General features: G+C 39.1%; 3 protein-coding genes across 4 annotated transcripts in view; 2 read left to right on the top strand and 1 right to left on the bottom strand.

The window, feature by feature from the left end:
* CCNH (cyclin H) overlaps positions 1–12,371 on the top strand; it is a 101,658-nt gene extending 89,287 nt beyond the window's left edge. The window contains exon 10 of the transcript XR_010114454.1: positions 11,050–12,371. The gene's annotated coding sequence lies outside the window, so the exon portion shown is untranslated. The remainder of the gene's footprint in view (positions 1–11,049) is intronic.
* RASA1 (RAS p21 protein activator 1) overlaps positions 1–14,713 on the bottom strand; it is a 122,978-nt gene that overhangs the window by 68,277 nt on the left and 39,988 nt on the right. The gene's annotated exons all lie outside the window — the stretch shown is intronic.
* On the top strand, positions 225–7,313 carry LOC129457638 (uncharacterized). The gene has a single exon (XM_055233034.2). It carries the CDS (start codon positions 4,104–4,106, stop codon positions 4,752–4,754), a length of 651 nt encoding a protein of 216 aa, XP_055089009.1. The 5' UTR covers positions 225–4,103; the 3' UTR covers positions 4,755–7,313.

The raw sequence follows: 14,713 nt of genomic DNA, 5'->3' as shown, positions 1-14,713 counted from the left end.
AAGAATGGATGGCTAAACTGAGACCTAAAAGATGAATGGCAACTGATTTGGAAAAAGTGAGGGACTGAGAAGGAAAGTGAGAAAAATGTAACAGGCAATGGGAAAAAGCACAGGCAAAAAAAAAAAAAAAAAAAGAATTGACTTATCAAAAGATATATACCCATAACAATACTCCAAACATTCTTTATGGATATACTTTACAAATCTAATTCCCACCAAATAAAATGGAAAGAATATAAGCTTATATGCAGACATGTGACCTTACTTGCTGAATATAGACATACTACCTTACTTATGGAATGTCTTTCAGTTCCTCAAACTGAAATATGCCTCAAAGAACATTTTAAAAGTTCAAATATTCTCAGATCTGTCCTTTCATCTGGTATCAGCAATAACCCTATGAGCACAGGGCAGGGGAATGGGCATTATCCACTCTATCCCTCAAAAGTTCTCCACAATATGCCCATTTTTCCACTATACATAGGCTTATATCCCAAACAAGTTACAATTATTCATTCAACAAAAATTTTTTTAAGCTCCTATTATGCATTAGGCAATGTTTTAAGGCATTAACTTTCTCCCTCTGTGCTTTCTCAAAGTGTTTCTCCTATTTAACTTTTTTAAAAAAATAAGGGTGAAATATTACACAATTTACTCAAAAGTCACCCTAAAACTAAGGCATTTTCTACATGTCTTTTCCTAGGAATTTTCCATTTCTGTATTTATTCACACTCATGGAAATATCAGTTATCCATCAGCTCAAATTATAACCTCTATGAGAGCGATCCCCAAATTTCCCTCTCTAAATCTAACTTCCTTCCTAAACACCAGGCTTAAATTAACAAAGCCCTCCCAAGAATCTTCGCCTTAAGGTGAATATATCAAAATCTTAAAAAATTAGCAAGTATCTCCACAAACACAGACACAGACACACACGCACACTCACACTTCTCTTCCTCTTTATTGTTAATAACACCAGCATCCTTCCTAGTGTCCAGACCTGAAATTTCAAAAGCAACTTTGACTCCTTCTTGTGGTGTTTTTTATTTACGTATGTGGTTGTGTTTATATACGATATTTTTAAAAATAGGTTTTCATCCACAGTTCCCAGCTTATAACTCCCACAGCCCTTTGTGTTTGTCTTGAGACTGGGTAATTTGTAAAGAAAAGTGGTTTATTTTGGCTCATGGTTCTGCAGGACTACAGAGGAAGCATGGTGCTGGAATCTGCTTTCAGTGAGGCCTCAGGAAGCTTTTACTCATGGCAGAAGGCAAAGGGAGAGCTAGCATATCACATGACCAGAGAGAGCAAGAGAAGGGGGGAGGAGCCAGGCTCCTTTAAACAAGTAGTCCCCTCTGGCACCAGGGACTGACTGATTTAGTGGAAGACAATTTTTCCACAGACGAGGGGTCAGGGGAGATGATTTCAGGATGAAACTGTTTCAGCTCAGATCATCAACCATTAGATTCTCATAAGGAGTGCACAACCTATATCCCTCACTTGAGGAGCTCACAATAGGGTTTGCGCTCCTGTGAAAATCTAATGCTGCTGCTGATCTAAGTTCTGCTGATCAGAAGGTGGAGCTCAGGCAGTAATGCTCACTTGCCTGTGGCTCACACCTCCTGCTGTGTGGCCCAGCTCCTGACAGGCCATAGACAGGTACCAGTCCATGGAGCAGGGGTTGAGGACCCCTGCTTTAAACAACCAGCTCTCGCCCGAACTCATTACCACAGGGGAGGGCAGCAAACCACTCATGAGGGATCCACCTTTATTATCCAAACACCCACCAGACCCCACTTCCAACAATGGAGGTCTCATTAAATACGAGATTTGGAGGGGACACACATTCAAGCTATATCACCCTTGTTACAGTCTTTTATTACAATGTTTGGTGTGTTAGGCCTCAGGAAACAATATCCCTGACCTTCTTCTGCCCTCCTTTCATCTGCACCAAGGCAGGACTCTAATTTTCCTCCATTTTTCTGACTGTGGGTCATTAATGCCCTCATTTCAGAGAGGGTCCTGTGGGGGGCCTTCCTATTGGGGAAAGTGCTGATGTCATGAAAATTCCAGAAAAAACCAAAAGGACTGGCTTCACAGCTGAACATGTGAAGGTGGGCAAGAAGGTGAGCAAGAACTCATCCACTTGCTGGGAGAGTGGCATACCCTAACTCCACAGAAACAGAGGCTCCTACCTTTGGGACCCTTCCAGACCTTGCCCTATGGCATCCAGACCTTGCCATATGGCTGTTTACTTGTATCCTTTAACATATCCTTCATAATAAACCAGTAAACGTGTTTCCTTGAGTTCTGTGAGTAGCTCTAGCAAATTAATCCAACCCAAAGAGGGGGTTGTGGAAACCCCAACTCGAAGCCATCTGGTAGAAGTTCCAGAGATCCAGACTTACAACCAGTGGGAAGGAGGGCCCAGACCCCAAGACTGAGCCCTTAGCCATTGGGATCTGACACTATCTCTTGGTAGTGCCAGAAATGAATTGAAGGCCAATTAGCTGGTGTTCACTGTAGAACTGATTGCTTATTTGGCAGGGAGAAATACCGTGCCATTTGGACACAGAAGTCTTCTGTGTTGATTGCTGTGGTGTAAGGGCAGAAGAAAAACAATTTGAGAGTTTTTCCTAAACACTTCTTATCTTCCTAGCCATAAAACTACTGCCAACTCGTATACTGCACCTCTAGTATCATTGAAATTATTCTCCAGTTTTCCATTCCTTCATTCATTACTACCCTCTCCATATCATACTGTTCCAACCCTTCCTACAACTAGGGAAAGATTTATCTCCCTAATAGGCTCTTTCTTCATAAACCACAGGCTTAATTATTTCACTCTAATAGCTCAGAAGTGTACAAATGGCTATTCAATAACAAATAAAGCACAAACTATTCACCATGGCATTCAAAAGCCACCATGAAAGGCTCCAGCCTCCCTTCTAGCCAAATCAGACTATGTGTAACTCTACAAATACTACCTTGTTTCACCATGTCTTTTCACAATACAGTCATCATTCGATTTTTGCTTGTCAAAACACTATTCTATGTTGAGTTACAGGGAAAAGTATACTTGCATAAAGCCATTTTTAATCCCCTTTCACTGAATACATTACCTCCCTCTGATATGGCTGCTCTGTATCCCTACCCAAATCTCATGTTGAACTGTTACTCCCAGTGTTGGGGGAGGGACCTGGTGGTAGATGATTGAATCATGATGGCAAATTTCCCCTTACTGTTCTCGTGATAGTAAATTCCCACAAGATCTGATAGTTTAATCAAAGTGTGTGGCACTTCCCCCCTTTACTCTCTCTCTCTCCTGTCACCATTTGAAGACGTTCTTGCTTCCCCTTTGCCTTCTGCCATGATTGTAAGTCTTCTAAGGCCTCTCCAGCCATGACTCCTGTACAGCCTACAGAACTGTGAGTCAATTAAACCTTTTCTTCATAAATTACCCAGTCTCAGGTAGTTCTTTATAGCAGTATGAGAACAAGATAATACAGAAAACTGGTACCAGAGAAGTGTGGCACTGCTATAAAGATACCTCAAAATGTGGAAGCAACTTTGGGACTGGGTAATAGGCAGAGGCTGAAACAGTTTGCAGGGATCAGAAAAAGACAGGAAGATGTGAGAAAGTTTCAGACTTCCTAGAGACTTGCTCAATAATTGTAACCAAAATGCTGATAGTGATATAGACAGTGAAATCCAGGCTGATGTGGTCTCAGATGGAGATCAGGAACTTATTGGGAACCAGAGTAACGGTCACTCTTGCTATGATTTAGCAGAGACTGGCAGCATTGTGCCCCTGCCCTAGAGATGTGTGGAACTTTGAACTTGAGAGATGATTTAGGGTATCTGGCAGAAGAAATTTCTAAGCAGCAAAGCATTCAAGATGTGACCTGGTTTTTTTCTAAAAGTATATGCTCATATGTATGAAGAAAGAGATGGTGTGAAATTGGAACTTATGTTTAAAAGGGAAGCAGAACATAAAAGTTTGGAAATTTTGCAGCCTCACCATGCTATAGAAAAGATAAAACCATTTTTGGGGGAGAAATTCAAGCTAGTGGCAGAAATTTACATAAATAACAAAAAGCCAAATGCTAATAGCCAAGACAATGGGGAAAATGTCTCCCAGGGCATGTCAGAGATCTTCATGGCTGCCCCACCAGTACAGGCCTGGAGGTCTAAGAGGGAAAAATGGTTTCATGGGCCAGTCCCAGAGCCCTGCTGCTAAGTACATCCTTGGGACTTGGTGCCCTGCGTCCCAGCCACTCCAGCTCCAGCTGTGGCTGTGGCTAAAAGGGGCCAATGTACAACTCAGGCCATGGCTTCAGAGGGTGCAAGCCACAAGCCTTGGTGGATTCCACATGGTGTTGGGTCTGTGGATGCACAAAAGGCAAGAGAAGAGGTTTGGGAGCCTCCACCTTGATTTCAGAGGATGTATGGAAATGCCTGGATGTCTAGGCAGGACTCTGCTACAGGGGCAGAGCCCTCATGGAGAACCTCTACTAAGGCAGTGCAGAGGGGGAAATGTGGGATTGGAACCCTCACAGAGAGTCCCCACTAGAGCACTGCCTAATGGAGCTGTGGGAAGAGGGCCATCATCCTCCAGACCCCACAAAGGTAGATCCACTGACAGCTTGCACTGTGTGCCTACAAAAGTCGCAGGCACTCAATGCCAGCCCATTAAAGCAGCTGTGGGAGCTGTATCCTGCAGAGCCATGGGGCAGAGCTACCAAAGGCCTTAGGAGGCCACCCCTTGCATCAGCGTGCCCTGGATGTGAGACATGGAATCAAAGGATATGGGAGCTTGAAGATTTCATGACTTCCCTGCTGGGTTTCAGACTTGCATGGGGCCTGTAGCCCATTTGTTTTGGCTGTTTCTCTCATTTGTAACAGGAACATTTACCCAATTCTCATTGTACCTTGGAAGAAACTAACTTGTTTTTTATTTTACAGGCTCATAGGTGGGAGGGACTTGCCTTGTCTCAGATAAGACTTTGGACTTTTCAGTTAATGCTGGAATGAGTTAAGACTTTGGGGGACTGTTGAGAAGGCATGATTGTGTCTTGACATGTGAGAATAATATGAGATTTGGGAGAGGCTGGGGAAAATGATACGGTTTGGCTCTGTGCCCCCACCCAAATCTCATGTTGAATTGTAATTCCCAGTGTTGGGGAGGGGACCTGGTAAGAGGTGACTGGATCACGGGAGCAAATTTCCCCTTGCTGCTCTCGTGATAGTGAGTTCTCACAAGACCTGATGGTTTAAAAGTGTGTGGCACATTCCCCTTTACATGCTGTCTCTCCTGTCACCATGTGAAGATGTGCTTGCTTCCCCTTTGCCTTCTACCATGACTGTAAGATTCCTGAGGCCTCCCCAGCCATGCTTCCCGTACAGCCTGCAGAACTGTGAGTCAATTAAACATTGCTTCTTTATAAACTACCCAGTCTCAGGTAGTTATTTATAGCAGTGTGAAGACAAACTAATACACGCTCCTTTAAAATCCTCTGCATTTAGATAGCAATCTTCGTCTATCTCATTGTACTTTTTTACATGTTCCCCTATATTGGCCATAAACTCCTCTTCTAACAGGCCAAATTTTGCTGATTTTTATATCCCCTATAGCATTCTCAATACAGTGCTTTGCATACAGTAGGGAATCCACAAATATTTGTGGCGGTTATAATAAAAGCTCGGGTAGAACTGTTCTCTGGATTTCTATATGATATATGAAAGCACCCTTCAAAATGCCAAGAACGTATTAGCCCAGCAATGAATCTCAACCTAATGGTAGTACCATTACTCTAAATATCCTTTAGAAAACTGTTTCATTACAACTATCTATTATAAAAGGGGGATATCTGAAAAAGCAAAGCTCTAAAAGAAATGGGAAAAAATGAGCTTAAGAGTGAGAAAAACAGCCGGGCGCAGTGGCTCAAGCCTGTAATTATAGAAATTTGGGAGGCTGAAGTGGTTGGACTGCTTGAGCTCATGAGTTCAAGACCAGCCTGGGCAACATGGCGAAACCCTGTCTCTACAAAATGTACAAAAATTAGCTGAGTGTGGTGGTATGCGCCTGTAATCACAGCTACTCAGGAGGCTGAGGCATGAGAATTAATTGAACCCAGGTGGCAGGGGCTGCACTGAGCTGAGATCGTGCACTCCAGCCTGGGCAACAGAGCAAGATTCTGTCTCAAAAGAAAAAAAAAAAAAAAGAGCATGAGAAAAACAGTCTTATTAGGGAAGAAGGTCATATTTTCCTTAAAAACAGAAGAGATAAAAGATAGGTGGAAACACAATGTCTACAATCATGGAATAGCAAAAGAATATACAGTTGCCTCACAGTAAAAAGTAGAGAAAATTATTTTAAGATGAAATATCTGGGATGGAAAAAGCTTTCAGATATCTAGTCTAATTCCTTAAGGTCACAAATAAGCAAAGTGATGAGTGAACTTGAAAATATGTAATTTTGATTCTCCCTATAAAGTAGTAACCGAGGCCATCTAATGAGGAAGAAGATAGGCCTTAAGCAGTGTGGTAAAATGGCAAAGCAGAGCAGCTAAGGGGAATATATTAAAAGTCTGGAAGGCACGAACAAAAGGACTGCAATAAGAGCACCATGTAATAAAAGCACAGATGAAGTTAGCACAAATTTGTGGTATCCACCAGGTGCAGTGGCTCACATCTGTAATCCCAGCACTTTGGGAGGTTAAGGCAGGCAGATCACATGAGGCCAGGAGCTCAAGAACAGCCTGGCCAACAAGGTGAAACCCCAACTCTACTAAAAATACAAAAATTAGCTGGGTGTAGTAGCACACGCCTGTAATCCCAGCTACTCGGGAGTCTGAGGCATAAGAACTGCTTGAATCCAGGAGGTAGAGGTTGCAGTAAGCGGAGATTTTGCCACTGCACTCTGGCCTGGGCAACAGAGCGACACTCTTTTTCAAAAAAAAAAAAAAAAAAAAAAAATGTGGTATCCAAGTAGCAGAGTCAGGTGACTTTTCCTATAAACTCAGATTCTTGGCACTTCAGAGCCACTTTAATTTCCAAAGCTCTTTTTCTCACATGGAAGAAGAAATCAGTGAGTCCACAAGTTACCAGAAAACAGCTTTGTATCTATAATTGTGAGAGGCTTTGACAGTTTATGTGCAGGAAGTTCCCCAAAACAGGGATGCTGAGGCACAGGGTATTAAAAACAGATACAGGAAGGACCATGCAACTTCCTTACTCCCACTCTCCATGTTCTCAATTCTCAAGTCTCTGTGGGACAGGTCTAGAAATTTCAGAGAAGAAAGATATTTAGATAGTGGCAATCCTGACACATGAAATAAAATGCCATGAAATTTGAAGGACAGAGGTAGAAAATTTAAGGATGAGAAAAATGAAGAAGAACCTTTGGTTTTGAAGCATTTTTGTGATTGTCCATTTAACTGTTTATCTACTGATAACGTGGGAATCGGAATAAGCCATCCATTACTGTCTTTTGAAAAGCTAATTATTTTTTCCACAGCTATTTTTCCCATTTTTTAAAATGCATTCTGAAACCAACCGGCCCTCAATAAGCTAACTATAGTAACCAGGCAAAGAAGGAATTATCTTCCAGGTACCATAGCGAGAACATCTTAGAGGGCACATCTATTACAGGCAACAGAAGCCAAGGCACAAGCTAATCATTCGTCATATTAGCTTTAAATTTATACTCGTGATTTGCCTTTTCAAACAAACAGATCTGGTCTCAGAGCATTCTAGCACAAAAAAGTTAAACATTAATAGTTCTGAAAATTATCCAAAAATGTCAGTTTAAAATGTATTACTTGGTATACAGATTATTTTAACATAGTGTCCACAATTTTTTTTAATTTTAATGAAATTACTAATAAATTGAATTACAAATTACTGAAGAAACCACAGAAAACTTTTTATTACAATTCCAAACGACTTTAAATAATTAAAAAAAGAATCAGCCTATATATCTATTTTTTGAAATTAAACTTTTTTAACCTGCAGTGTACTTTAAATCAACATTGTTTTTGAAGTAAAACAAATAACCATAATTCCTGGGAAGTATTTAATCTGCTTGATTACTAATATACAAAAATAATGGAAGCAGACTATTATTCGCAAGGTGCTACTTATTTAATAGCACATAAAATAATCTTGACAGTTGTTCAACCTTCTCCCATATTAAACATTCTAATATGAGATTATTAAATAGTATTCTATATTTACTCTAGGTTGAGAGGGTCCCTGAAAAACCCAAAAGATAGCACACTTCTTTAAAAACACAAGATTTTTTAAAAGGAAGTTGCTATGATTTGAATGTGCCCCCAATTTCCTGTGTTAGAAACTTAATCCCCAAATTCATAAATTGATGGTATTTGGTGGTAGGGCCTTTGTGAGGTAATTAGGATTAGATAAGGTCATCAGGGTGGGGCAGGCCCCCATGATGGGACTGGTGGTTTTTATAAGAGAAGGAGAGACCTGAGCTGGCATCTTCCTGCCCTCTTACCATGTGACTACTTGCACTTTGTTATTATGTAGCTAGATGGCCCTCGCTAGATGTCAACCCCCCTCCTCAGTCTTGGACTTCCCAGCATCCAAAATTGTAAGAAATAGTTTTTTAAAATAAATTACCAGTTTCAGGTATTCTGCTGCAGTAATAGAAAATGGACTAAGACTGAAGTTTTTTCCTGTTAGCCATTAATATAAGCTGTGATGTAATTCTGTACTTCTTTACGAACATAGTGAATATGACAATAAGAATAATATATCCATTTTAATATAAAACTCTTTATACTTTACGTAATTTGGAAACCACATTCTGCCTAGCTCCCAAATATAATACTCTCAAAAAGGTGTAATATTCAAAAATGTTTTATTTACGATCTTTGAAACAAACTTAAAGATGGGGGTGTCACTTATATAATAATCTAGGTCACATATCTGTCATACTCATCCAGTATCACAATAAAGAGCATTTAACAATGTAAATAATTCCTAACTCTCCCATCAACCTTAAAGACAGAATTGCATTTCCACCAGCTACTGGATCTTTCAATCTGGATATCTCAACTAACAACTGAAACTCAACACTTTTTTTTTTAAATGACCATCATCATTCTTCCCACAGCCTTTCTCTTTACCTCTCCTCTCTCTCCTGTTTCTCATCTTTACTTGCCATTAACATCAATCCAGATACCCAAGCTATGAGCTGAACCATCTATTGCTGGTTTTTTTAAGGCCAAAAAATTAAATACAATTCAACTTGATGGAAACTTCTCATCAGTATCTCTGACCTATTTCTCTACCTGTTTCCCTCATATCCAATCAGTCAAAAAGCCTTAACGATTCCACCTTCCTATGCTCTCTTCTTCCATCCTGTCATTTCCTTTCCCACCCATTATGTTCTCTATTCCTACAACAGATTTTTCAGTTTTACTGGTCTTCCATCTCCTTATACATCTATAATATTATCTCCAGAAACAACTATGCCCAAAACACAAATCAAAACTGAAAAAGTCCCATTGCTTACAGAATTAAATCTAAACAACTGGTACAGCATTCAGTAATCTTTATGACTTCGCCAGTCTCCACTGGACTACCTGTCATTTCTTAAACAAACCAAACATGCACTTTCTTTCTTTTTATTTTTTATTTTTTTGAGACAGAGTTTCGCTCTTGTTGCCCAGGCTGGAGTGCAACGGCATGATCTCAACTCACCGCAACCTCCACCTCCCGGGTTCAAGCGATTCTCCTGCCTGCCTCAGCCTCCCGAATAGCTGGGATTACAGGCATGTGCCACCATGCCTGGCTCATTTTTTGTATTTTCAGTAGAGACAGGGTTTCTCCATGTTGGTCAGGGTAGTCTCAAACTCCTGACCTCAGGTGATCCGCCCACCTCTGCCTCCCAAAGTGCTGGGATTGCAGGCATGAGCCACCACGCCTGGCCCAAACATGCATTTTCAGACCTCTACCCCTTTGATCATACTACTCCTGTAATTTCCAATGTCCTTATTGCCATCCCTTTGTCTATAGAAATCTGTCTCATTCTTCAGTGTCTAGCTTAAGTGTCATCTCCTTGATCCCTTGGTCATAATTAATCGTCTACCATGATGTCTGCTGATTTCTTACACTTTTTTTGGCATTTTATCTTATCTGTAATATAATCAATCATTTTCATATCTGTTTTCTCCATTAAAGTAAAAAGTTACTTGTGGATACTGGGGGACATTTAAGTCATCTTCACAATTCTCTAGTGTAGCACATGGCACAATGCCTTGAACACACTAGGCACTGGCAGGTGGGAGATGAGGAAAACAAATCTGTCAAAAAGTCCTGCCTATGCAGAAATTCCAAAGTCATAATCCCTTACTGAAATCCACATATCTAGCCTAACTGGAGAATGACTTTCACTCTCCCATTCAAGCTATTTCTCACCTCTCCTTCCTCTTTTTCCTGGTAAAGTCCTGCCTCCAAACTATTTGCATTGTCCTCCCACCCTGTGGTAGTTATCTATCACTCTTCCCTTCAAGGAATACCTATACCTCCAGGGAGAGCCAAAATTCAGCCACCTCGAAGATATTAGCTAAAGACCACCTGTGCCCAAAGTGATATTTTAAACCTAAACTCACCCAGTATAAAATGCCATTTGATCACATCAAAAACTGAGATAGAAATGTGAGTTTCCTCACTTAAACACCCTAACCTCCCCTACTCTGAACTCCCATAGTATCTGCAGTCTATACAACTTGTTGACACTCAAAGATGATTTGTAAGATGCCTGTTCAGCACCCATCCAATTCAGGGAAAACACTCACAGTCTCTCTGTGGGAACTCTTTCTCCCTCAATTCCAACAGGGAAAGTATCATTTTCCTTCAATAATCTGGCCTACTCATAGTTGATCATTCCATGATAAACATCTGAACCAAGTATTCAAGTATTTTTTTCACACTCATACTGACAAATCTGTTTTTTTCTCTGATAGCAAAAGATTTAGGATGCAAGATCAAAGAAAGAGTTCTTGTTTATTTGTCTGCTAGATTTTCCAGTATTCTGAGGAGCCTGTGTATAATAAGAAAGAATGAAGCTGAGAGGGCCAAACAGAGAAGAGATGGAAATGAAGATTCATGGTAGCATTCACATCTCCGGTTCCAGATATCCCTGAGATTCCAGTTGCAAACTGTCTTTCCCTTAGTTTAGTTGTTCATCTCATCCTTTGATAACCTCTAGCCCAGAAAGAAGAGACCCAGCGAAAAGGTCTCTGGGCCGCTTCAGATGTTTAAAAAATTGCTGGCCCCTAAAGAACTTCCGTTTTTGTAGGTTATAGCTGTCAATATTTACTGTATTAGAAATTAGAACTGAGAAAACTTTAAATGTTTAGAAATTTATTTAAAAGTAACATAATGGAGTAACTGTTAATACAGGTAACATATTCACGTAAAATATGTTCTCCAAAAAAATTTTATGAGAAGAGCAGCACCAATTTACATTTTTGTACAAATGTTTAGTATCTAACTTAACAGAAGACAGATTTCCTTATCTGTTTCTGCATTCAATATGTTGCTCTATATTGCTTGGTTCATAGTATATGAAGACTATTACTTACTAAAGTTATATATAAGTTAGATGAAATGTAGAATCTGACCACATGTATAACATTTGTATTCTATTCCATTAAAATCCACTGGTCTATCATTTACTCATGCATATCATGAGTTGCATCATGCAGTGGTCATCTGAAAAATACTGCTTCACTGAGCTATGCAGATCTTCCAGATATTAACACATTTCATTTACATTATCAAAACATTACATTCCTTATATATCACCAGTATGCAGTAAAGGATTAATAACTCAGTAGGGCTAGGTTGTCCACACCTTGGATATTCCAAAGGAAGGTTTGGCCCTTGCCCACCCAAGGCCCTTGAAATATCCTGCTTAATAAGAGTGCCTTTGTTTACTGAAAGCCTTCAGCCACACCATACAGATTATGCTAACAATGTAATTTATGGTAGGGGCCTTGGGCCTTGGTCCATGCAGTATCAGTCTGACCTCTGGAGTCAAACAGATGGAGTTACTGAAGTCAGCAACGTGGGCACTTTAGACCTTCATGAAAGATACCAAAAAAATCCCTGGACACCAAGACTCAGGTGAGTTCTCCTGGTTGGCAATACTTGACACGTGTTGTCACATACTACTGCTGTGAGCAGCAATTAGGCACTGTCCCTATGACTCCCCTGGGAGAGGGCAACTGGAAGCTTGCATGTAATCTCTGCTGGACTCTGCCCTATGCACCTCTTTCAATTGCTGATTTTAAACTGTAGCCTTTTGCTTTAATAAACTATTATTACTGTGAGTATAACAGTTTTGCCGTGTTCTGTTAGTCCTTCTAGCAAATCACTGAACCTGAGGGTGGTCTCAGAGACTTCTGACAACCATCAATCTCATCAGAAAAGTCATTAAGTATTTGGGAAAGCCTCAAAGTCACAGTTGTAGATACAAAGCCTCCAAAATTCTAATTTTTGCTTGAAAATTTAAATATCGCCTGAAAGCACCAGATACTGCCATTTTTTTTCCTCAAAGTGACAGGCTCACTTAGTTCTTTTTCAAGAAAATGTCTGCCATATACTGAAATCTGAATACCCATAGTTTGTCAGTTATTTTTCAAAGTAAAACTAATGTGTCATAAAAGAAGTGGCCAGTTCAGGTATCGACTCAATAATCGCATAACTATTTTTTCTCAAGACATTGCACGTCAGAATACAGTATCATGTGTTCGTTCCATTTCAACCCACAAAATACTAAAAGGACATATACTCGAGGACTGCAATTTAATAAAATTAATAATTTTTACTGTTCTATCAAAGACATTCTTAACTGGAACTGGCTTTATTTTTTTCTGCAGCTATGTGGCAGCAAAGAATACAATAATTACTAGTATAGTTTGATGCATAAATTACTTGATAATGAATTATTTGGTACATTAATGCAATTACTACATTAATTTATACTAAGGCATCAGAAGTTTTTGCTTTGTACCATAGTGCAAATGTCAAGAAACTGAAAATGGCAAATAATGCATTAGTATTATGAAAATTATTTGACTTTACAGACTTCTTGAAAGGGCCTCAGGGAACCCCATGGTTTGGAACTCTAGTGAAAGCAGACTAGAAGAGACTATCAATACCAGGAAAGCCATTCCAACCACTTTCTTGAACAATCTTAACTAAGTCTGTCAGCGCTTACATGAAAAACAAGACTCACGAATATTGTAACCAAAATTTTAATTCCTTCCTACTTCTTTATGCAAAGCCTACTCAGACTCCATTAGTTGTAAATTTTTGGTGGCCATTGTTTTTAAATAAGATCAACTCTATCACAAAAAATAACTCTGGAAATAAGTTATTTCTAAATAATTTCTTAATTCAACTCTCATATTCTATTGACATATTTCAGATTTAACTTACTAGCTTTGCATCTTTCCTTTGCTTACAAATATTTTGACGATAAATTCCAGTCTCTTTTGATTAGTAATTTTTCTTTAGATGAATCACACATCTATGGAATTCTTTTTTTAAATTCCTTTTTCTCTTCTTGATAGTTTGCTATGATCCTCATCTTTAACACAATTTCAGAAATTTAGGAATGTCTTACATATAACTTAAAGTTATTCAAAGAAATCAACCTCAAAGCAGTCAATTGATCTTCAAAAGCAACAAACTGCTTGACATTACTTGCCCCAACCAACAACAGAAGTCTTTCCTGTAGTCAAAACATTACATTACCTCTCTTTCTTCTTTTTCGTGGTAAAGCCCTGCCTCCAAGTCACCCAACAAGTAGAAGAGCTTTCAACTAGCACATACACATAAATCCTAAAAAAGGATCTTATCACATATAAAAATTTAATGTATAATAGAAAGCATATCACAAAAAATATTCAACAAATATTGATACAACATTCAGTTAGATGCTTGGAAAGTTATCAACTTAGAATCCCAAACCGTGCCAAATTAAATGTTAAACCAGTTAAAGTATTTTTTTAAATACTATAAAAACTATAGGTTTATATATAAAATACTGATATATGATAATCTTTGCTTAAAAGCCAAAACAAAAACCAAAAATCAAAGAAATATACAAAGACTGAGCTTTGACAGTACAAAATGTATGAAAGCAGGCAAAATACAAGATGTGCATGTGCTCACACAACACAAGAAAGGATCATCACTGTGGCTGTTTACAGTATCATAAGACTAGATAAAACTTAATCACTAGAGATAAACAGTAAATAAATTATGCATATCCAATAGAAAACTATGTGGTTACTTAAAAGAGTAAGGCAGTTTAAACATTCAGAAGTACACAAACACACTGTGTGTATTACCATATGTCACTCAATGAGTCCTATACTGACAACCCTATTTAAAATGGCAACTTCTCTGGCATTGCCAGTGCCCTACTATCCTGTCTGATTGCCTTTTTCTTTTTGCCATGGCACTTACTACCTTCTAGAATTCTATACTATTTATGTACGTATCATATTTATTTTATGTCTCCTTTCTGCAAAATATAACCTACAGAGCAACAGTCATCTAAATCTGCTTATTCGTGTATCCTAACCATCTAATAACACATGGGATAAGACAGGTTCTGAAAATTTCATCCCTTAAATAAACCAATATACACAGAATTGGTATTGACCCT

The sequence above is a fragment of the Symphalangus syndactylus genome, chromosome 11 (assembly GCF_028878055.3).
Source record: "Symphalangus syndactylus isolate Jambi chromosome 11, NHGRI_mSymSyn1-v2.1_pri, whole genome shotgun sequence".
Lineage (NCBI taxonomy): Eukaryota > Metazoa > Chordata > Mammalia > Primates > Hylobatidae > Symphalangus > Symphalangus syndactylus.
Note: the sequence above shows the minus strand (reverse complement) of the source record. Positions and strands in the feature narration are given on the sequence as shown.

Coding starts and splice junctions, on each gene's coding strand:
- LOC129457638 (XM_055233034.2), top strand. CDS start 4,104: ATGCTAATAGCCAAGACAATGGGGAAAATGTCTCCCAGGGCATGTCAG.